The 24,230-nt window shown below is 44.9% G+C and overlaps 1 protein-coding gene across 1 annotated transcript; it reads left to right on the forward strand.

The window, feature by feature from the left end:
- Nucleotides 1-2,589: 2,589 nt before the first annotated feature.
- On the forward strand, nucleotides 2,590-22,820 carry LOC126524502 (uncharacterized). The gene is made up of 5 exons (XM_050172805.3): nucleotides 2,590-3,144; nucleotides 5,949-6,019; nucleotides 6,470-6,571; nucleotides 16,107-17,373; nucleotides 22,655-22,820. The coding sequence occupies exons 1-5, from the start codon at nucleotides 3,099-3,101 to the stop codon at nucleotides 22,732-22,734; spliced, it is 1,566 nt and encodes a 521-aa protein (XP_050028762.1). The 5' UTR covers nucleotides 2,590-3,098; the 3' UTR covers nucleotides 22,735-22,820.
- Nucleotides 22,821-24,230: the final 1,410 nt, after the last annotated feature.

Here is a 24,230-nt window from a genome sequence, read left to right on the forward strand (position 1 = left end):
GTGTGGGACACGAATTTTGTAGAATTTTCTTGAAAACACACGGGCACCAGCGATTACTCTGGAACGTTCGATGGCTCATGCATAAACGTATCACGTATCAGCTTGACCCGCTGATCAGATTTCGACGATCGCCGACTGTCTTCGCCGCTATCGTTGTTTTAAGTGTAGCCTCTTGTTGTGGGCACAGGTTCGCTCGATAAAAGTTAGTTTCGTCATTCACAGTATTACTACTGTGTTCTTCGCTGTCAGTACTACGTGACAACGTGTGTTTATATATATATATATATATATATATATATATATATATATATAGCCGTTTCTCACCCGTTGACCGCCTTTTCGGTGTGTGAATGCTAATGCATTCTTTCGCTATCCTTTATCTTGACTCGGCATCAAAGTTCCGGTGTTATGTTGTCGGTCTTCTCGATATCGTTTTTTTATATCGAGACATAAAGAGGCACAGGCCGTTCGCGATGTCACTGTAGCGGTAGGGTGGTGCCATCTGTCACCGCTACAGCAGCACACGCCAATATGTGCCACGTGGTGACAGATGGTGCCGGCGTTCTCTTGCTGAAAAATCGGCATCTTTTAGACGTGACGCATATATTTGCCTTTGCCTCAAATTGGCACTACTTCAGAGACCTAAAGCCCGAATTTGTGCTGCCCTCGCTTGTACATCAACGCTAGCATGTGTCAAGTCAATGTCACAAATATTTCACAACTCATTAGGTCCTCCCAGATGCATAAGCTTGTCGTGCCTAAACATCGCCTACTGCTTCAGTGATGTGTCTGAGAACCTTGCATGCTTCCGTGAGGAGATGTGGCTACATTGACGTGGAATGATTGGAAAGAGCACTATTAGAGAAATATTGTACACAATTTACAGAACAATCTAATTTTATTCCCATCAAAAAAAAATATAAGATAGTGGAGCCCACGGGTAAAAGCTGCCCCTAAGAGCGTGTCCAAGATAAGGGGTAAGCTATTCGCACTCTTCGAACTGGAGTGGATGGGGCGACAACAAACCCACCCCGCGTGCATTTATTTATGGTTCGACTGCTGACCGGCGATAAGGTCCACGACTGATCACCGTGAACCAGAGGCATGAAACGGGAGGCGACGGAAAAACACAGGCTCAATGTAACAAAATAAAATCAGGCGAGAGAAATGATGAAAAAAGACTACGCAAATTGAAAGCAAATGTTGCAAAGTCGCACGGAAGGCGTCCGGGTCCCACACAAATCACACTCTGACGTGACGCGTGACACAAAGCCCACTACGCGGGAATTTCTAACGCTCGCGAAATTAAGAAAAACATAGGCGAGACAAATGAAAAATACACGCGACAATAAACGCGGCAAGCACTACACTAAAGAACATACAAAAATTAACACGCGATTAATAATTAAATGAAAGATCAAACGCGATTAAAAAAAAAAGAGTCCGGCGGACAGTTCCGAGGGCTGCTTGGAACACGAGGCTTATCTCTGGCGTGCTCGCCTAGATCCCGATTTGAAGAGTGTCGGGCTGTTGGCACCTCGCGGCCGAAGAACTTGACGGACTTGCACCGTCTGTCGAGCTACCGGCGAAGACTTCGGCAGGGGAGTTTCAACCTGCCGACCACATCTTCAGCTGTATCTCGGTGCACGACCACGCTGCTCCGTCTTCCAAACCGATCTGCCCGCGATCGCCGAGGCAAGCTCGTCCCTCGTCACGCTCTGGTGGCCCACGTGACGAACCGTTCCGAAGAGCTCGAGAACAATGGGGAGTCCTCCTCCCGATCGTCGTGCGAGCGGCGCTGCGGCTGCGGTGGCAGTGGCGGCCATCTCGATGTGGGCGCGGGCAGGCACTTTGTGCCAGAGCGGCTAGATGACACTAACGTAGGAATATCTAAATGAGCAAGACACGTTAGAGCCGATGTTTCTGGCTAAATATACGCAGATAAAACGCACAATACACATTTAAATTTCATGCTCTAGCAAACCTGTGTGTGACTACTCTCACTGTAGATTCAGAAATAAAATAGCCGTAATTTTTAATGAACTTTGCGCAACCGATTACGCTGATCGCAAGACAATTTCACAATGATGACACACAAAAGGCACGTACGTAAGCATGGTGCACAGTTATTGCTTGGCCGAAGTTTTTTTTATATTACATAATGATGACAACTTTGGAGAATAATTATCATAAGCCTTTCACCAAACAACTGCAACCATAAGCATGACTAAATATTTAAGCTGGCTTCCGCAAATACTGATAGTACTGGCCAATAACACAGAGAACATAAGTAAGCAATTACAACAATACACATATTAAAAGCGAAAGCTTTACTGGCCGCGAACTTGCGATTTCACCGTGGCGATGCTCCGAGGACGCACATGACGTCAGAACGCGCGCCTCGCCGCAGATATTTATCTCTCGCTCGCTCCCTAGTCACTTCCGCGCATGCGCCAATAGTAGCACCGAGCCACAGGTGTTCCGCCGCTGCACAGCGCTGCGCCTTTCCGCATCCGCGGTTTCGTATGACGTCACAGCGCGTTCCTCATCGTTACGCTCGCCTCCGCTCGCTTCGCCAGCTGCGTCGCATGCCTAATAACATGTTGGAGGATTGAAAAGGAGAGCACGCGTGCGCCGCAACCACAGTTGAGGCGGCAGGATGGACGGCGACAATTCTGATAAGCAGGAGGAGGCCTGAAATCGACATCGGAACGAGATGACGAGGAAATGAATCACCCAGGAAACAGATGAACCGCGCGCCGAATGACTGGCTAAACGCCGCAACATATCTATACAACCGGAATAAACTGGACTTGCAATGAAGATTAACCAAGGCTAACCATGCTATGCCTTAGCTTTCACTACGTCCTGGCATAGCCGAGTTAAGACACTTCCATTTTTTTACCTAAACTTCACGAAACAAAAAAAAACACCCGTCATTGAAACTCTGCTTTGCTTGCAATGAAAGCTTCTGGACACGTGAACAATGACTAGTAAACAAAAAAAAAATATTTCCACTCAAAAGGTAACGTGGCCGATATGCTTGTGACAGAGTGTTCTCGCGTGCATTGTATGACAAGTGTTCTATAGGCGCAGAAATGTATACCGGCCGGCATCTCTTTACTCTATTGTTTTACTGGATCGGTGAGTACAAAGATGTCGCTGTTATTTAAGCTTAGCTGCTGTAGCTTACGCATGTAACGAAGAAAGAATTGCCGGCAAAAGAGTTAATATTTAAATGAGGTAAATAGTATTGCCTTCAATTAGGTAGCATGCTATTTGTAAATAGCAGTTTGCCTAAATATCTTGATAAAAACGAATATTATTTTCAGACTGAACGTTCTGGCAGTTCCACCGTACATGCGTAAAAAAACATTTAATTTGCTCTAGTATATACAGTAACCTATCTAATACGGTAGTCTTCGCCTCAGTCGTTTATTACTTACCGCAATGTTTTGCAGCTCCAGGCCATTCTCGTAGTATAAATAAAACAAAATTATTTATAACACTGTTATAGATAAGATGGAACAAGAAATCCGCAGCGAATTCAGAAATGCGCAATGTACTTCTCATTTTCATTAAGATTTATGTAGGGCCCTCATTTTTTTCGCTGGTAGGAGCGGCAGTGATGTGCAGCAAAATAGCCAGTAATAACTCGTCACCGCAGGTATATTTAATGGCTGCAGTATGCTAGCGACAAACAACTTCAACATATTCGTAGCACAACGAGCGTAAAAGATATTTGAATACCTGCTGATTTCACGTTGCTTGCAGTTATTCACGATAGTGGCGCTTTTTCGTATAAGAATTTCTGATATGCCTTAGGTCAAGCTACAATCACCTGTTCCCGCTGTGTATGGGGCTTCCTTATTTGAGGAAAGGCAGCATACTGCTTATTGTCTGCCGGGACGCATTCCCGGGCTCTCCAGAATGGCCACGAAATGTGGAAAGACTATAGTGGTTACGTACATGGACTTGACTCTGGTAGTTTCAATTGAGTGTGCAGCAAAGTACTTCAACATGTTGGTAGCTACCCGCCCTGGTTGCTCAGTAGCTATGGTGTTGGGCTGCTAAGCACGAGGTTGCGGGATCGAATCCCGGCCACGGCGGCCGCATTTCGATGGGAGCGAAATGCGAAAACACCCGTGTGCTTAGATTAAGGTGCACGTTAAACAAGCCCTGGTGGTCGAAATTTCCGGAGTCCTCCACTACGGCGTGCCTCATAATCAGCGAGTGGTTTTGGCACGTAAAACCCCATAATTTATATGTTGGTAGCTGAACAGGCTAACTGAGAATTCCGGCAGCCAGGAGCCTAGTTGAATCTGACGTGAAGCGAAGCATTGTTGCTTGTTTCGGAGAAAAGTGTTTATTAAGAATCGATTTAATTTTGTCAAGAGAAACGACGACCCCAATTGTAATGTTTTGCGCGAACTGGTGGTACGTGCAATGGCAATGACAGAGTGATTGTTAAGATGAAATGTTTGATGACATTTAAAGATGATTAGTACATTGTTACATTATGGTACGTACATGTACATTTCGTTGAATATATCCTGTTTAATATCGATTCGTTTACTCGTTTTGTTTCTTTCATTGTTTTGATAGCGTTCACTTTCGGCGAACACTTCTTGTTACTTTAGGATAGCGCGTGCTTCAGGCGTCTGAGTTGCATCACAACGACGAGTGGTCTTGGCGCACTCACGCTTACGTTCCTCTAACATGACTGGGATGAGAAGCTTATTGTGGCAAGGTATTTTTGCGTATTTTTGGTCGTGTAGAGTGACATGCCGACTCAACGCTGTTCCCAGGGCGCACTGAAGCTGGACAAAGCGAACCACTGTATTACAGAGTTCTCACGTTACCTCTAGGCGCCTAGGGCGTCTACCTGTCAATCGTTACTTGTGGTAAATTTGGGTAATCGACGCCATCCTCTGAGCCGGATAGCAAGACGCTCCAGAGTGGACTTAAAGAAAGTACGTGCCACCCGGACGGCGAGTAAGCAGCCTGAGCAGTGATAGGGAAGGAAGCGAAGGCCGAGGGAAACTTCCATTGATGATGAAGAGCGCCTCATCTTATAGCGTGGTAGCATCAGGGTGAGCTAAATATAAGCATCACCCAATGGCCTGATTGCTAAAGTTCTTTGAGTGGTTTTGCGCGGAGCATGTTTCCTCTGTGGTTTTAGTGCACGAAGCAGCTTGCATGGCTGCAACGCTCGATGGAGTGCATAGTGTAGTTATTGCAACTTAGGCAGAGGTGCAACCAAGCTGCGCAAGTTCGAGGATATTGTCCAATGTCACTTCGCAACATGAATTATAAAAATAGTAGCAGGGATATTAGCGAATCGATTGCGAGTAGCAATCTTTTCTGCACTGGGAGACCGTATGTATGGATACGGGAGGGAAGGTTATGCATCCAAACATTCATGCAGCGTCGGGTTTTTTGGGTGTCTAGCAAAAATGTAGAGCTATTTAGCCAATGTGCGAGTTGTCAAAGTCATTTCACGAGGTTAATCACTACTTCTTGTTCTGTGTCCACAGCATGTAGACACAGTGGCTCTCGTCTTTCTCAAAGTATGATCATCTGTTATTATAATGACCCCCAAGGCTAATTCTTTATGGTTCTCTATGAGAATCCATTTACGCCGTGACGCTCACATAAATTATCGCCATATCCTCATCGGTCTAATAGAAAGAATGAGGGGGCGGGGGGGGGGGGGGACATGGCAAACGAAATTTTAAGTTATCCTGCTTTCGAAATATAAATTCTTACATGAGATGGACTATACGCTTGTGGCTATTATTTCGTGGAAATTGCAACTTTAAGCAATGCCATCCCGTGCGCCAGGACAATTCACAGGCACAGACACCCGTCTCTTCTTTCATAAATATTTCAGAAAATTATAATAGGAGAAAGATATTCCCTGCCTTACAGTATTTCTTTCGTTGCAGGAACTTTCTACCGAACCGAAGCTAATTACCAGAGCACATTCTATTGTCATAGTTTCATCGCGCCTCTAATAGTGAGTATACAAAAAAGGTTTTCTGAGCTGTTCCAAAGTTTAGGTATGTACATACTTAGAGGAGATGGATATTTGCAAAGCACACAATTTGATTATGTCTCGGTGCTTCACTTTTTGCATAGTAAATCTTAGATAGCTTTCCGTTTGCTCTGTTCCAATAAAATGAAAAAAATATTATTTACCGCATCGTGCAGTTGACGACGTTCTCATTTTTAAAATTTAGGTCAGTGCCAATAAACGTAATATGAGCAAGCTGCACTTCTCATCCCATTATACCTCGAAGAGCTGGGCAAAAAGCTCGGTATAATTGTAATGATACTTATAGCGCTCCCCTTCTGACCGAGGCAGTTTGTTATGAATGTGCCTGATGCCCAAGTACAGGTGTCTCACTCGGCGCCATGTGCAGAATATACAAAAAATAGAATTTTCTATTACTTTACCTGTTTTCAGGCATCAGTTCTCTCTCCGTGTACTTTTCCATGTATATGCCTCTCGCCAGAAGGAATTTCAGCAATGATTGTCATATGGGAGCCCGATGGAACCCCTTGTAGGGTGAGTAAAACGATCTCACACTATAGGTGCAAACCCATAGTGTACGTTAGCCCATGCTGCCATCGAGAAAAAGCAGTTATAATGACAAAATGCAGCACGAACGGAACAAAGACATAAAGAAGAACGACAGCATGAGCACTTATTCAGGACTCGGTATCTTTTTATTCACATAAAAACTGAGTGTATACAATCTCGGTAGGTAAAGGAAAAAAAAATGCGCACAAAAGCGTAAGGATGTTTACAAACCATTCAGGGACCATGACAAGTGGTTGTGATAAGCTGAAACACATTATCGCAAAGGAAATTTTGCGCTGAACTGAAACATCTTGCGCCTTCTTTTTTCTTTTCTTTTTTTTTTTTTAATGTGGAACGCCTCACTTTTTGCTGTGTTTGATCGCTCTCTAGCCAACATGGTGACAGCCCCCCGCACTGCAGCGTCCCATTAAATTTGAATTAGTGGATACGGTTATTGTATACTCGTGTTCCCTTAGGTGGGCTTTAGTGCATCTACAATGTGGCTGTCACAACTCCTGCCAACCCGCCATGGTTGCTTACTCGCTATGATGTTGGGCTGCTAAGCACGAGGTCGCGGGATCGAATCCTGGCCGCGGCGGCCGCATTTTCAAGGGAAGCGTATTGCGAAAACACCCGTGTACTTAAATTTAGGTTCACCTTAAAAAACCCCAGGTGGTCCTAATTTCCGGAGTCCCCCACTACGGCGTGCCTCATAATCAGAAAGGGGTTTGGCATGTAAATCCTCCTAATAAAGAAAACTCTTGAAATATGTAAAGGGCATCTGGTACACAAATGGAGCCATCCGTTGGACCTGTTTAGTGAGAAACGTCGCTCCTAAATCTCCGCTTTACCTTTCAACCTACATTATGATAGTTTTCCGCATAGCCCCGGAAGCATGTCAGGGGTCGGAAATATTACCCGAACATCATATTGCTCATCATATTTTTAGGCCTGTGCGAAAGCCCAAGATAATATGGAGGCACAGTAAATCAAATGAGTTGCTTCGCCTTTGGACTTTTTAGCACAATGAACAATTTTCAATTGCCCTGGTTAAGACAGTTTCAGGGTTGGTGGCGTCTATAAGTCCGTGCACCTGTACCCCGAAGCATCTGACATATTCCTAAGCCGAGTATACAGCAGCCTTAAGGAAAATCCGCCAGCTGTGGTAATTAAAGCGCTTCGCTTTGTTGATGACTACCTCGTCGCGTTTTACTACAGTGGGTTGAAATCATTACGTGATTATTATTTTGAATGCGTCTCGCTAATCTGGCGCAGGCCGCTGCGACACTTTGCAACTTACAGAGGAGTGCGCTGAGCTGTTTCTGGATATCTGACTTGTTTTTTAGGACTGTTGGGTTTGCTGGTGGTATCGCACCAAAAGGAAAAGGTGTCCACATTTTTTTCCGAATCATTGATGTGTTCTTCAAACAAGATACTGTCACGTAGTAATGTCGGTAAACAACACATTAGCAATACTGTGAACAACGAAACTAAGTAACATTGGGTCAACCGCTGCCCACAAAAATAGGTGAACTCAAAACACCGCGTTAGCGGCGAACACACTCGCAATCGTCGAAATCTTATCAGCGGGTAAAACGTGTCAGCTTTTATACATGAGTAATAGAATATTCCAGGGACGTTGCTGGTGTCCGCGTGTCTTCCAGAAAGTACCACACAATTCCCGTGACGCATAGATGCAATCAGATTACACAAGGCACGGTGGCGACAGACAGCAGATACAACCATCGATAACATTCGAGAAACTTCTGACACATGCAGGCGCTTCCTGCGCTTATTTGTTAGACGTTCAAGCGCGGTCCCCCGATGAAAGATGAACAAGTACACGTGTCAATATCGCGTTTTCGTACTTTAAGTCAGCCCTGTCCAAGTCCTGCCTACACGACCGGCCGCAAAATTTCTGGGAACATATCTACAGACTTACAGACGCCGCGTATCCTGAAATCCTTTCACTTAGACAACGTGAAAAATTGGTTATGGCGATGAAAAGTCATAAGCAAAGAGGCATTACATTAAAAAGATCCAAGAAACTTGAGATACATAACATGATTTATTTGAATTACAGGCTTTCACCCGGACTAAATAATTTCGCGATTCGTTATGGTATTCGGAAAACCTTTTCGGTCCTTACCACCTTTTGAGGATACGTGTATTGTAGCGAAATTTTGGCTCAGTGCCCATAAAGCGTCAACCTGGGAGTGTGGATTTCGGTATGTTGTTTCGTGCCATGTAGGGCCGCAATCGTCGACCAGATCTTCTTGACATGGCGGATAACTTATTGGGGCCAAAGTACTTGATGTGTCTAACACGCGCCTAAGGGAACACAAGTTTCATTAGCAGCGTCCACTCATTTCCCTTAGGTCACACAGTGCAGAGCATATAGCTGCAATTGTGACGTTCGACAACACTACCCTTATAGTTTCTCATTTTAATCAGACTTCGAAAAAATAATCGAGAAATACTATACCGATATTGAAGGTTCAACATGTGTTAGCTAAGCATCAAATACATTTTTGCTGCTAAAGCATCAAATGGTCCCTTGAGCGAAGAAGCCGACGGCTGTCGTCTGGACAAGCGAAAACCGAGCTCGCCTCGTACAGGGAAGCGTACTCAGCCCCTTTCTTTTTAACTGCGTCATGGCTGATTTAGCAACAAGACTGCCACCACAGTTAAAGTTTTCATTGTATGCAGATGATGTGTGTATTTGGACATCTGGGTCTAATGCTCAACTACTTCAGATGGCGTTGCAAGACGGCATAAATATCATTAACCAATTTTTAAAACAGAGAGGGATCGTTCTATCACGCGCAAAAACAGCTGTATTGCCCTTCACTCGGAGGCAGTTAAAAAATTTCAGCCTTAATCTGGAAGGACACCCTCTAGGGATTGTCACACAGCATCGATTTCTTTGCACAATACTTGATAGGGAGCTATCCTGGACACCCCACATAAAAAAACTCGAAAACGAGGCCAATTCCATAGTGACTGTGCTCCGCAGACTCGCAGGCACATCATGGGGCGGATCAGTATCATCCATGCTGATTGTATACAATGCATTATTACGACAAAAATTCCGTATTCCGCGCCCATCTTACACGGACTTTCCCGCACGTAAGAAGAGCGACTTCAAAGATATTAGCTAGAGGACTACACATATGTCTACGAGTTCCACGAGCGATTTCTAGCTCTCTTGTAATAGCTGAGGCTCGCCAATCACCATTTCCAGTTATGCGAACTACAGAAACATGCCAAGATTATTTTCGCCTTCAAACACAGCATAAGAGTCCCCCATTGGCTCTAGACATAATGAAACGAGATAAAAGTTATGTTCATATACAAATTCGAGGAAACTTTCACATATTGCCAAGAAATGAATTTTGGAACTCAGACGTCGAATATCCTCCATGGCTGCTTACACTTCCAAGATTCGAATTGTCAGTAAACGGGATATTCAGAAAAAGAGACATGTTCATTCAAGCTGCTCAACAGCTAGTACTTTACCAGATATATATGGAGTATTCAGGATAGGCACACGTCTATACATATGGCCCCAGTACATCAACCTCTTCAATTTCATCATTCATTAGGCCGCAGCCTCAACAAACAAGAATCATTTAAGTTAGCTCGTGCGACTTCGCCTACAACGGCTAAACTGTTCGCAATCCTATGTGCGATAAAATTTATATTGTCAGTAAGAGATGCGCAATAATGGGTAATTTTCAGCGATTCGCAGGCGGCTCTAAGATCACTCTGCAGCACAAAAGGGAAAACATTCAGGGACAGCATAATATACGAGACACTTAAAAACCTCACAAAGGCAAGCGCAGCGAAACATACAATAGAATTTCAGTGGATACCCGGGCATTGTAACATTCCTGGCAACACAGCAGCCGATGAAGCAGCACAACAAGCGCACCTCAAAGATTATGTGGTTCCACTCCCAATATCAAAGAATGAGTTTCCTTGCATGATAAGAACAATGTCTTTCAAAATGTGTAGAAACACTTGGTTTGACCAGAATTCGAAGCGCTCGAACTCATACCATATTGATCCGTTCATTGAATTCAAATCTTCATTATCATTAGACAGAACTATAGAAACCCTTATTCATCGATTAAGGCTAGGCACTGCCTACACGAAGCATTTCTTACACAGAATTGGCCATCCGGAAACCTCCAAATGTGATTGTGGATTTGTAGACGAAGATATATATCACCTCCTTCTAGATTGCCCACGTCATGAGACACCAAGATGCCGGCTTAAATCAACCCTAATTAAGTTAGACCGCAGACCTTTGAGTTTAAAGAAACTTTTGGGTCCTTGGCCAACAACGTCTTTGCAGAAGAGCGCTTTAAGAGCACTAAAGACTTTTCTTGAAGACAGCGGCATTGTTGGACGTTATTAACGCTTTGATTGTTACTTTCATTTCATTGTCGCTGTATATATGCATGTATTTGAGAATTATGTTATGTTGGCTGTTTTGTTGTGACTATACGTGATAATGCATTTACACGGTGAATGTACAACCCGTTGACTAGAGACTGTGTCATTAGGCGACAGTATCGTTTGTATCTTTGGGACTTTTATCTACATAACTGTGGAGACATTTACCTTGTATATTGTATGTACCATGTGTTGATTACGTCATAGTCTTTCTGTGAAAACGTTGCGTGATAAGTCGTGGTGGTTCTGTGAAAAGATTATTTCGCATGTATTCTTGAACCCTGTATGTTGTATGAAAGAACCATTCAAGAGATAAGGAGTAGCCGGCACCTTAAATTGTGCGTCAACATCTCCTTATATCATATCAATAAAAAAAGAAGTTTAATAATCCTGCAGAACTTATGGTATATATCATCGATAAGCAATTTGCATAACTTCACAAGGCACACGTATAGCATAACCATAAGCTAACGAAAGCATATCCATAAGTTAAACCGTAAACATAACACTAAGCTGAATCAAGACCATAAGCTAAACCGTAAGCATATCCATAACTTAAACCATAAGCATATCCATAAGTTAAACCGTAAACATATCCATAAGCTAAATCATAAAGCATATCCATAGGCTAAATCATAAAGCATGACCATAAGCTAAACCGTAAGCATAACCATAAGCTAAACCATAAACATCACCGAACCTTTTCGCTTCGAGATATCCAGGCTTAACCTTAGCTAAGCCCCAGCCAATTTCTTTAACTCGAAGGACCCCTCAGCGGCGTTCAATTGCACACTAATGCTTTGGCATTGACTCATAAGAAGTGCTCAGGCGTCCTCACGTTTTTTTAATAAATACCTCTCGTTCTCGACAGCCATTTGTCATGCGGGATTATTTGTCACCGCCCGATTTTAAAGAGGATGCAAACAAATATTTATAGTCATCAAGGCCATTAACGGAAACGGCATGACTTCTAGTTTGAGCTAAACGAGTTCTCTTCCATAGAACTGGATGGTTTCTCGCCGGGACTTTGTGCGCTTGAAACTAAGCGCGCTCTGATTAGGCCAGGTTGAAATAACGCAAGTCGACCGCATTATCTTGCGGGGTAAGGCATGCCAAATCGCTGCTGGTTTCTAATTATTTGCGTAATTCTTTGTTGAAGAGAGTTGGATACTGTGCCATAGCTTAACGGCATGACTAGGCCAGCATCAATGAATTCAGACTTTCAATCATTTTTACTTCAGGCAATCGCGGATGTGGCAAAATAGCACTACATTGGTAATGGACATGTGAAACGTAAAACAGAACATAGCAAAATTTGATATCTCAAGGCATTTTAATTTTGAATTATGTTTTGACAGGTTGAATGCCGCCGTTCTCGTGTACATTAAATTTTATTGGCTATTGCTGCCACAACGCGGAATCGCTGTGAATTAACGTGAACGAAGTTCTTGAACATCTTCACTTTATGAAAAAAGAAAACTACGTTACCTACGCTGCACATGCACTCTGATTAAGAACACACATGTAAGAAACAGTAGAAAGAGCAGAAATTCACTCTTATTACGAGTCACGGACACCTGAAGCACCGACCTTAATAATGACCCATTTAAGTACAGCCGAATGAATCCATTGCAGTTATTTGTTCCATTTGACAATGCGGTCGTTCGTGAGTGCTGCTTTTAGCTTTAACTTGTTGGTATATAGTTGAGCTAGAAACGGTTCATGCGGCAGTTTATTACAGGATTCTGAAAGCCAGTAGACTTGTGCAGACATTTAGATCCCCACCTAATTTATTACTCCGAATTGTTGCAATATACGCACATTGCGCTGTGATGTACAATTCAACAATATTATGGCGTTTTACGTGCCAAAACCACTTTCTTATCATGAGGCACGCCGTAGTGGAGGACTCCGGAAATTTCGACCACCTGGGGTTCATTAACGTGCGCCTAAATCTAAGTACACGGGCGTTTTCGCATTTCGCGCCCATTGAAATGCGGCCACCGTGGCGGGGATTCAATCCCGCGACCTCGTGCTCAGCAGCCTAACACCATAGCCACTGAGCAACCACGGCGGGTGCGACATACAATTCAAATTGATTTATTAAACAAACTGTGGAGTTCAACTTGCCAAAATTACTATATGATTATGAGGAATACGAAATGGCGTAGCCGTGGACATCTGAATAAATTTGACCAGCTGGGGTTCTTTGACGGGCACCTAAATCGAAGTACAGGAGCTTTATCGCACATCGCCTTCATAGAAATGTGCTTGCCGCGGCTACCATCAGAACCACACTCGAGCTGTACAGGCGCTACGCTATCGGCATGCCCATTTGCATGCACGTGTACCTACGATATATAAAAGTATGTAGATATATATATATATATATATATTGTCACGTGGAGTGACGGATGAAGAAGAAAGTAGCACTGTACACGTGTCTACACACACACACACACACACACACACACACACACACACACACACACACACACACACACACACACACACATATATATATATATATATATATATATATATATATATATATATACATATAGGAACCGTAGCCGACGACGCGCCGCTAACTCCACCTGTGGCACTACTTGCGCTTGCGCCGCAATACTTCGCGCGGCGCCCTTCATGGCTGTCCGCGGAGCTCGGCCATCCACTCCGTGTTACCTCTAACAGTGGCCGCGCCTGTACTTTGGCAAAGATTGGCTTCGGTGCACGTATAGAATCATGGTGAATTGAAAATAATCTAGAGGCTCCCAAAACATGCGTTTCTAACAGACCGTTTTCTTGCAATTTCTTCCTACAATTAAAATTTTGGCGCACCTATGCAGCAAAAACAAAAATATTTTCTTGGGAAGAGACCGCGATATAAATTTCAGGATGTCCGGTAACGTAGCAAGAGCCGTTGAACGTTTCTTTGCCTTCGGCAAAACGTGTGATTTTCATCAATCACGTGCTAATAAAACAGAGCGCTGAACCATAACCTGATCGGTGTGAACCAGAGGAGGACATTTCTGATGTCCTGCTAAGTTGTTTCTTTCACGTCTAGCAAGTGTGAGAACGGCACGTCATATTTAGCGCAGTGTGCATTCAAGTGTTTTGTTTGAGGATTATTCTCTAACCTTGGCCTTCTCAAGCCATTTGAAGGTGGCGTATTAATGCTTTCCGTACTTTCTTCGTTTCCTGCTTGCTGGCCTTCCTGGCCTTCTTTTTTTTATTTTCATGTCCACGTGCATTTATGCTCTTTTAAGCAAGTTCTAAGAATAATTTTGCCATATTGCGGAAGCGAAATCGGGTACAAGAAAGCGCATGTTTCCAACCTCTCCATGTGGCCTTCTAGCTAAATATCCACTTTCTTCTATTCTAACATCTTGACCTCCAATCCCGTTCACCCATCACTCGCTCCTGGCCGCCTTTCAGTTCAGAGTTAATCCAGACAGAGTGCGGCGAGTAGATATTTCTCTATTTCCTTCTTATTGTATTCATTTCTTAAGAACAAGTAATTATTTCTCCACCACTCTCACGCTTTATCATTATCTCCGATCACTTCACGTGGGTAGAAGAGAAAGACACTAAAATTGAACATGCTCACATCACCAGCTGGGTTATAGGTGTCCTGCAATGCGCCAGGATATGCTTGACCAGCGGCCCTGATGACACTGCCTCATTGCAGAGTTTTTTTTTTTTTGTTGTTGTTGTTGTTAAAACTAGTGAAAAATGTAATGTGCGCTTTGCCGCGAGAGTGCTGCGGAAAAAAATCAATGGCATCACGTTTTACACACATTTTAAGTATCCTAGATCTATGGTCTAGGTGCTGCAATCACGGGAACGACCCATCACATTTCGAGCACTGTGACCTGCGCACAGCCGCGTCGCGGAAGCTGTTCTGAATAGAAAAGTGACGACACCACCTCTGAGATCACACCGCGCGCCGCCTGATCGCCGAGGCTAAGGTAACGCCATGGGACGTGAGCACGCTTGGAAACCGTGGCGCGCCAACGTCCGCTAATGCTGTACGCCTTTTGGGTGGCACCGTATGACGTTATGGGAGAGTCTAGTGCGCACCTTGAAGCCGCGAAAGTTCGGGTAGAAGGCAACTTTCATTTTATATGTTTCTTCAATTTCTTTTCTGACTGAAAACTTGTGTTTGTGTGGGTCAATTTTCACAATTCACATCTCTCTGTGTTCTATTACATGCTGAGAATAGATGTAGCGCTAATATGAAGATCCGAAAACGGTCGTTGCAAGGCCTCTCTTTTGCCTTAGCCGCTGGTTCTGAATCGCTTTCTCAAGAAGTTAGAGACTAAGGCGCCGCATGTCGACAGCTGTTACGTCTTCCTAGAAATATGCCTTGCACAATCCTTATATTCACAATGGATAAAAGCGGCACTGTCAAGCGCCTTTACTGAATATTGTCCAAGTTTAGAATAGGAAAACTGTGTATCATATATTTTATTGCCAAATAAATTTTGCTACGACTGAAGTCTTGTTTCAGGCCTGTAGTTGTATTGGGTTGTAGTTAGTTCATCTGTGTTTCTTCAAAATTTTTAGGAACTTTTAGTATTACATTCATGTTGCCCAATACAGAGTTTTCGCGCTGTAGGTTTTTTGGAGATAAATTGCGCATTCTGAATGGAAGAAAGAGAGGGGGGATTTGCATAAAAGTCAGCGTTAAATTAAGTTTGCTTTGTTCTTCCACGCCACATTAAAGAAAAGTGACGCTAGGGGATATGCCTGATGATGACGAATAGAAGTATTAAATTTAAGAGATTATTTTACGAAAGTGCTGTGACATACCTAAAAGCTGCATAAACATGGTTGTCAAAGTATCTAAGAGAAACAAGCATTAGTAACTAGTGACGTCATTCTGCTCATTTTTGAGGCAATGGATAAGCCCCTAACGGATACACGTACGGAGAGAACTTTTTCTGATTAATGAGACATTGTAAATATATACAGGTCTGGCTCTTTGCATACTTTAATAAATACTCGTAGTTCGCGTGCTCTAGCCCTTTTTAAACTTTGCTTTGCATATTTCTAGGTTGGTCACTGCAAAGGAGGTGCTTGTCTCGAACTTTGGAATTTTTCAAGAGCGAGACTTCACCATCACCCCAGAAAGGAAGAAAGTCACCGTGGCCCTATTGCCGGCTCTCGTGACCGAAGTAGTAGCACTTCTGGCATAACTAGCGTCGGCAGCACTAGTACAGCTGTTATCAAAGAGATTGCAACGGTGCAACGTGCTGGCAAACTTTACGTCAATCGAGGAAAAGCCATAGATACAGGCGTTTTCCCCAGCAGTGGAGGCAGTGTACCTGTACGAAGTATGAGCAGATTCCGTGCAAAAAGAGCAGCAAAACACCGAGCAAAGGCACAAGGGGAGCGAAAGAAAAGCAAATTGAACGTCCTGCCATGGTTTTTGAGTAAAAGGCGCAATAATAGCTCAGTTCAGGCTACTGATAATAGAAAAATCAATGACGCCCAAAGTTTAGGAGGAACCAGCGGCAGTGGAGGTGTGGGATATCCACCGAGCGCCACTGGTTTCGCCAGCCCGAACGTCTACGGTGGGGCAGTCCCTGGAATTAAGAACGGCTATGGTGGCCACCCCCCTTACGGCAATAGCATGAGACGCCGCAGCCGCTTTAGCTTACCGCCTGGCGTTGGTCTTATATTAAGCATGACTGCTTTGAATGCCGGTATTCAGATTGCATCCGAAGGCGCAAAAGCGGGTATCAGAAGTCGCGCTAATAAAGCGGCTGGCGTTAGCGGAAGTGCTATCAACGCAGGCCCCACCGAAAGCGCAGTAAAACCAGGCGGCATTGATAATCTTGACAGTGATAACACTCCTTCTCAAGAGAGAAATAACGCTGAAACAAATAACAGAGAAACTGATGGTGAAAAGGGTGGAGAGGGTGTGAGCGCTGCCGGTTCGAATGACGTCGATAGAAAGCCTGAAAGCAACAAAGAAAATGAAACGAACTCTAGAGGAAATGACCAGAAAGCACATGTCAGTGCCCATGGTAATGCTGCAAGCACAGGAAGCGTAGGCGGCAGTGGCGATGTGGCAGGCGCTAGCACTGCTGCTACGGGGGCCAATGGCACTGCAGCTACTGACCGAAAGGCTGGCAAGATTGATGCGTCTGGCTCTGCTCGCAGCGAGGATGGAAGTGCTGCTGGCACTAACAGACTCAACACGAGGCCTGGCATCTGCAATGCAAATGGAAGTAGCTCTTGTAACGAGAACGGTGGTGTCAATGCCCCTGGAAACAGTGATGACACGAAAATCATCCACAAATCGGGGGCCGAGTCAGGTAAGTAAACTTTCACTGAGCGTAACAACAGGCCCGATTCCTCTAGTAAAAAAAAACACATATGCCTCAGTATATGCCTCAGTATGCCAACACGTACACGTCAGTGTATTTGCGTTATGCCTTGTATTACTTATTGCTTATCAAATAGCGGTTGTTGATGTCCGCCTACGTAATTTCCTGATATTAATAAATCAATAAAATTACCTCTTAAATCCAGTATATCCATGTCACATATGGCACAAACCGGCTCCTATTCAGATCATATATCTTTCATAATTAATTACTCGATGTAAGAGTCACGGGGCATACGGGATTTGTCAGTAGGGATAGATCGTTGAAGCCGCGCCAAAAGTGAGATCTTTAGCAATTTTATTCGTTACACTTCTATTTGTGATAGAAGTAGCGGTGGTGCAGTGAGCTATCACAACAGTAATGAGAAAGTGGGAGCTGCAGACATGGTGTTATTAGTTTGCAACCATTGGGGCTTATGTTGTCCCACAGCAATGTCAGCCAGCATGCCCGCATTTCGTTTCTTTAAAGCAGTAATGATGCAAGATTTAGAAGTGGAGATAACGCGAAAAACCGATTTATGTGGGCACACACACATCGTCTGCAAAATATCAACGACTAATATAGCTTATAACGCATTCAAAATGAATTTTAAAGTAGTTGCGCGAAGCCAACCGCGAGACGCAGCGCACCCTGCGACATCAACATCAAGGAAGGATTGTAAAGAACTCAGAAAACGCCACGTCACTAATTTTCGTTGGCTACTATGCTCATTTGATGTGCTCTTCTTAGTTGCTTGTAGTGGGAGGCTCTCGGTGTTTCTGCAACTGCAGAATAAACCGGCAGTTTGTGTTGTGTCCGCACATTTCTCGCACTATCAGCCCGACTTGCGCTGTACTAACCACGCAAGGATTGCAAGCACAGCCGTACAGCACAATGCTGCGTGTATAGTGCGTCGTTGATTCTGCCGAACACATTGAGGGTTGAGCATGGCGATGCATCGTTTTCCCCACAATACCCTTTACTGGCAGAGGTCGACACGCTGCTGTTAAATACCGCGCAGGCCACGGCGTTTGACGCCTATTTGTCGCGTCTTACCATTGAACGTGGCCGATGTGAGAGTCTAGAGGTTCTTCCTTGCTGTCGCCTGCTGCAGTACCCGAGTTGCTGCTTTCTAGTGGGTCGAATCGAGAGTGATCGCCAACGTCAAATACGGCGGCGACTCGCGCCTGCAGTAAATCGTTGCCGCTGGACGACGAAAACGACGACGATGATGGCGGCGAAGACATTGCAAAGCACGTGCAGCCGTAGCAGGCGAACTGGCAAAGCGAAGCTCGCGCGCCAGCATGCGTGCTGGCGTGGGCGTCAGAGCAAACGTCAGAAGTGTTTGCGATCACCTGCCCAGCTGTGTTTCCATTCCTTCTCTGGGCCATCTGGTTCCTCTCTGAAATTGAAACATGGACTGGTCTCTAACAAGACTCCAAATAATTACCTGTCGCGTTCTGAAGTAAATGAGGTTTCGTGCTGTAATTACTAGGTCATTAGCTACTTATTAAAGAAGAAAGAAACAAGATCGAAATTTTTTTTTTGTCAGTACTCCTTTAACGTTTCACACCCGGTACTTCCGGGTCATGAACGGCAGGCGCGTTATTAGCGTCACATAGCATTCTCGACATAAAAGTAGCGAACGCAGAGTTTTCAAGAAGGGAAATGCAAGCAAGCCAGATGACGATTATTTTTTTGTGATATAAGATAAGCCCCAAAGGGTGCAAACGTTTTTAAGAGTGAAAGTGACCGGAATCATGGCGTCTCAAGGGCAGGCTGATCGCGTGAAGTAAGGCAGCGCGCTAACCTGAACCTTCCCATCCTTTCTGCAAGCAGGTGCCACAAGGAAAATTAGCCCTGTGAAATAATATCCCTTAGCCCATTTCTTTTTTTTTTCAATTGTAAGAAAAAATATTGGTGAAGAGATGCTATTGCGACTCGGGGTCCAGAACGAGAGAGAAACTCTCGAAGCTCACAGAGAAGACTAAAAGCTTTATGCAACATGTACAGGTATAGCAGGTAATAGCATTCAAGTAGCGGTAAGAGCGCACCAGACGGACGGGGGTGGCAGGTGCGACTATCTCGGTCTTCACCATGGGCCGGTTCCACTCAAATTCCTTTGGCGATCTATCGTCGGCAGTAAAGGGGTGGGGCGGGTGCCGACTTCACCCGCGCCTCATTCGCCTTTCGTCTCGGCAGCGGTCTTGGTGCGTCGCGCCAACGTATTTCTCAGTTCTACCCACGGGACGGGGTCGACACTTTCGTGGAACTTTGGAAATTCGTACACATAGTTGGGCGAGTTGGCTTGACATGACGATGTCAAGGTTGTCACTTGATGTTTGAAGCTCAGTACAAAGAGAACCACTTCAGAAAAATGAGGAGCTTAGGGGGGGGGGGGGGGGATGCACCCGTTGCCTCGATGAAAGGCACGCAGTGTGGCACAACAGCACCCTGATGGCAGACGATGCTTCCAGAAGTTCAGCTACCCAACGCAGCTCGGAAGATTTCATGCGCTGGTTGAGCGACGCCTATGATTGAGTGAAGGGGTACGCTTTTTCTTTCCTCTGGTGGTCTTATCTGCTGCACGGCCCTGATAAGGTCCACTGGAACGACCGAGAATCAACAACGACAAACTACTCCAGCCAACGCCAGCACCCGTCAAATGTTCTTCAAACAGCCAGACCAAAATCACTGAAGAAAACACTTTCTGAAATCTGGCTACGCTAAAAAAAAAGGAAACAAACAAAAAGTTTCGCAGACAAAACGAGACGCGTATCTGAGAGAAAATTTGAGGTGCAGAGTTCTCCTTAATAGTCAACGCGTGACAATGGTAATCAAATCAGAATTGTTTTGTATGCGATTTTCGACTGCAATGTGGTCAGGTTGGTAAAGACCTAGGTTGCCGAAAGTGACCTAATTTCGACCACGAAAGCAATGACGCTAAGGCTGAGCGCTGCTAATCTGTGAGCTTGGGCGCCACTTTGTGAAAGTACGAAATGGCATCCAACAATTGCAAACGTCAACCGAAATAGCCCTTCGCTTAATGCTGTTTAAATGCACTCGGCAAAACGAGTCCTACATTTTAAAGCCCAAAAGCGGTCCTACCAAAGTAATAAACAAACAGTAAAACTCACGCCAACGACGTCAAAACAAAGGTGAACCAAAATTCTGCACTGACGCTACTAATGCGTACGATACATAAATCAAGGTACAATCAAAGTTAAGCATTTAGGCTCTTCCTAGGCTACATATAAGTAAGTACAACAAAGAAACGGAAACACTGACGCTTTCTCTACTCTAGTGTTCAGCAATCAAACCTTAATGAAAAAGATTATCAGTAAACTACAGAATGCCTGTCTCTCGCGAAGAGGAAGGACCAGAGCATAAAATAATGCGCACTTCTTGACATCTCAACCCTTTCCCACGCTCAACACGCGACTCAACTTCATGGCGAAGAAGACTAAAAAATGAATACTAAAATTACAAATAACAGAATGGGCTTTGAAAGTACGGCGTTCTTATTCGCTCGGTTTTCACAAACACACCCTTTTAGGTGAGCTCGAGCAGGTCGCCCATTCTCTAGTCGAAGCGTTGTCCAATCGCCAAACCAGAACACAACCGGCTGGCAAAGCTTGCGGTCTCGGCACTCGTATTCACGGTACGCTGCCTTCTCGTTGCAACGATACCGATCTGTGCGGCAAAACCAAGCTATGCTCGTGGTCGTCGCTAGATGTCTATGTCACTGACAGAACATCACTGCATACGACGCCCTCTGAGCTACCCGGCTTGCCCTACAGTCCCTCTTCAACAGGCTTGGCCTTGTCGTTATCACCTCGGCTTTCGCAGTCGGCCTGACTTACAGCATCCAAATGCTTCAACAAATCTATCTTTGCCTCATCGTAGTCGCGATTCGCTTCATCAAGCAGGTGTTCCGAAACACACGCGAGATTGCAAGGGAGCAATAGGATCAACCCTTGGCCCAGAGGTCCCGGTTGACATCTCGCCAAACTTTCCAGAAGCCAGCAAGAAAAGTAACAAATCACTCGCCTGCGTAGAAATTGTGCAGATGGTATTGTGCTGTGCGCCATATCCATGTTTGAATTGCTCGACTGCGCTGATAGACACGCAGTGTGGCACAACCGTGCATAGCTTATACAGCGGGTGCGGCAATAGCCACTTGGGGCAGTGATTTATTACCACAGTGTTTCCATGATTACCCACAACATGCGCAACCTACCGATTCATTCGTAAATACTTCAAAATGCAATCCTACCTGCACATATACTCTCATGACACTTGCGTTGAGATATAAATACGATTGAAGATCAAGAATCGTGCATGCATACTTGACGTCATGTTCCGCAGTCCATGATTCGCTGACACGACAAGCACGCATGTCAAAAGTGAGGTAATTAATTGATAAACCCTTTAGTACTTCAAACAGTCGCGAGGTTAATCGCAGTTACCAGTGTCTAGACGAAAATTACTGCTGGCTGTACTTTTAACCTCCAGCCCTGCCCAGTGGATAACCGGAAGAACAAATATGACAGCCCGCGTTAGGCTAAGGCTATTTACAAAGTTATTACCTTCGGCAAAGTAGGTAGTGTTGGTTTCTTTTTCAAGAGAGCATTTAATACTTGTTCTTGGCATCAAAGCACCCACGTTGCACAAATCAGTGTGAGAGTAGAGGCGAATTACCGGGGCATTGTAACACAGGTACATTTTGGGCAACAGAAGCATTGACGCTGCACTGAAAGCGAGACAAATCCCAGCTAAAGCAGCGATAGTTTTTGTCAGTCGTAGCAGCCATAACAGGGAAAGCTGTCGCCAAGCTATAATGCAGAAATTGATGACATCATTACAATTGTAGCGGAGTTAAACTTCTAGTGCGATATCGCCCGTGTTTATCTTCTATAGGTTTCCAAACAGCATATGTGTGTTGCCAAAATTATATAAACAAACAATGTTTCAAATAGCGTCAGATACGTATACAGCTTAGCTGCTTAATATGCAGTTTGAGCATTACGATCTGTGAGAGATTCAGACTTGCTTTGAGGACAGGGCGATTTCTTGATACTACGCCCGAGTAATGGTTGGTTTCAATTCTGCAATCGCAAGATCTCCCCAAAGTTCACTAATGAAAAATTACGGAGATACCATACGCATTGTCGAAATCTATGTTATGCGAAGTATTTTGCAGTTAACTGGCTGTCTATCACTGTTTCAGATTCTGCAAAACATCATCAGACGGTGACGCAGATCCATGTAGGGCGATCAACTGTGTCCGTGACGATAACGTCGAGCTGATGGCAACATTGTGACGGAGACAGTGGCCTGACGACTGGTTTATTGTACTTGGTATGGTATGGTATGATAAAACTTTAATGAAGTCCTGCAGATCGTGAGTCTTCACGAAGCGGGCCGCTCCCACGTGGGAACCGGAAGGCCGAGCGTCTCGGCCGCATCGTGGGTCTGCTGGACAGCCCAGAGTTGGTCAACCAGAAGAGGGCTGCGGAGAACCACCTCCCATCTGGTCGAGCTGTTAGCGATGATAGAGCGTGACTGGGCACACCGCCAGAGCATGTGGTCTAACGTGGCTGTTTCTCCATAATCGCGGCAGGTAGCATTGGTGTAAGCGTCCGGAGAGATTTGATGTAAAAGCGACGGATTGGGATAGGTATTCGTTTGTAGTAGACGGAACGTTAATGCTTGAGCTCTATTGAGGCCCGGATGAGGAACAAAGTAAGTTCTACGGCTGAGATAGTAGTGTTTAGTAATCTCGTTGTAGGTGGAGGGCGTGTCCCTATTCTCTGGGGAGTCGGCTTCCGATTGGTCGAGGGTATCGCAGTGGGCAAGTTCACGCGCAGCCCCGTGAGCCGACTCGTTAAGGTTGGGAGGAGCACCCTTTATCTGACCCTCGTGTGCGGGAAACCAATAAATGAAGTGGTGCGTGATTGCCTTGCCCCCAATAAGTCTGAGGGCCTGTTTGGAAATGGTGCCTTTTTCAAATGTTCTGACTGCAGATCTTGAATCACTATAGATAACATCCCGTGAGCTATCCAGCAGGGCTAGTGCAATAGCCATTTGTTCAGCTATTTCGGAGCACCTCGTCTGAACCGAGGCAGCATTGGTGATTCCTTGTCAACTATCAACAGTGACGATGGACTTCTGTTTATTAAGACATGCGGCCATTCCATAGGGCGTGCATTGCTACGGTTGTGTAATGTGAGATACCGTTCTAAAGCGCTAGCTGTCAAAGCAAGGATGAGAGAAAACTGGTGCACCCTCGTATGTGGTTGGCAAATGGTTGCTATATGAGTTGCGTTAGTTAGGAAAAACACATCGAACACGCCATCAGCGTGACTAAAAACACACTACCGCGTTCCCATAATGAGGATCACAAAACAGACAGACAGACACCCGCACGCACGCACGCACGCACGCACACACACACAGACAGACAACCCGCCGTGGTTGCTGAGTGGCTTATGCTGTTAGGCTGCTGAGCACGAGGTCGCGGGATCGGATCCCAGCCACGGCGGCCGCATTTCGATGGGGGCGACATGCGAAAAGACCCGTGGTACTTAGATTTAGGCGCACGTTAAAGAACCTCAGGTGGTCGAAATTTCCGGAGTCCTCCACTACGGCGTGCCTCATAATCAGAAAATGGTTTTGGCACGTAAAACACCATAAAAAAGACAGACAGACAGACAGACAGACAGACAGACAGACAGACAGACAGACAGACAGACAGACAGACAGACAGACAGACAGACAGACAGACAGACAGACAGACAGACAGA

This window comes from Dermacentor andersoni, chromosome 3, assembly GCF_023375885.2.
Source record: "Dermacentor andersoni chromosome 3, qqDerAnde1_hic_scaffold, whole genome shotgun sequence".
NCBI lineage: Eukaryota > Metazoa > Arthropoda > Arachnida > Ixodida > Ixodidae > Dermacentor > Dermacentor andersoni.

Excerpts from the sequence above, each read along its gene's own strand:
- LOC126524502 (XM_050172805.3), top strand. The coding sequence starts at position 3,099 with ATGTATACCGGCCGGCATCTCTTTACTCTATTGTTTTACTGGATCG. Across the intron at positions 3,145-5,948 it reads TCTATTGTTTTACTGGATCG|GAACTTTCTACCGAACCGAA; the intron begins GTGAGTACAAAG and ends CTTTCGTTGCAG. Across the intron at positions 17,374-22,654 it reads CAAATCGGGGGCCGAGTCAG|ATTCTGCAAAACATCATCAG; the intron begins GTAAGTAAACTT and ends TCACTGTTTCAG.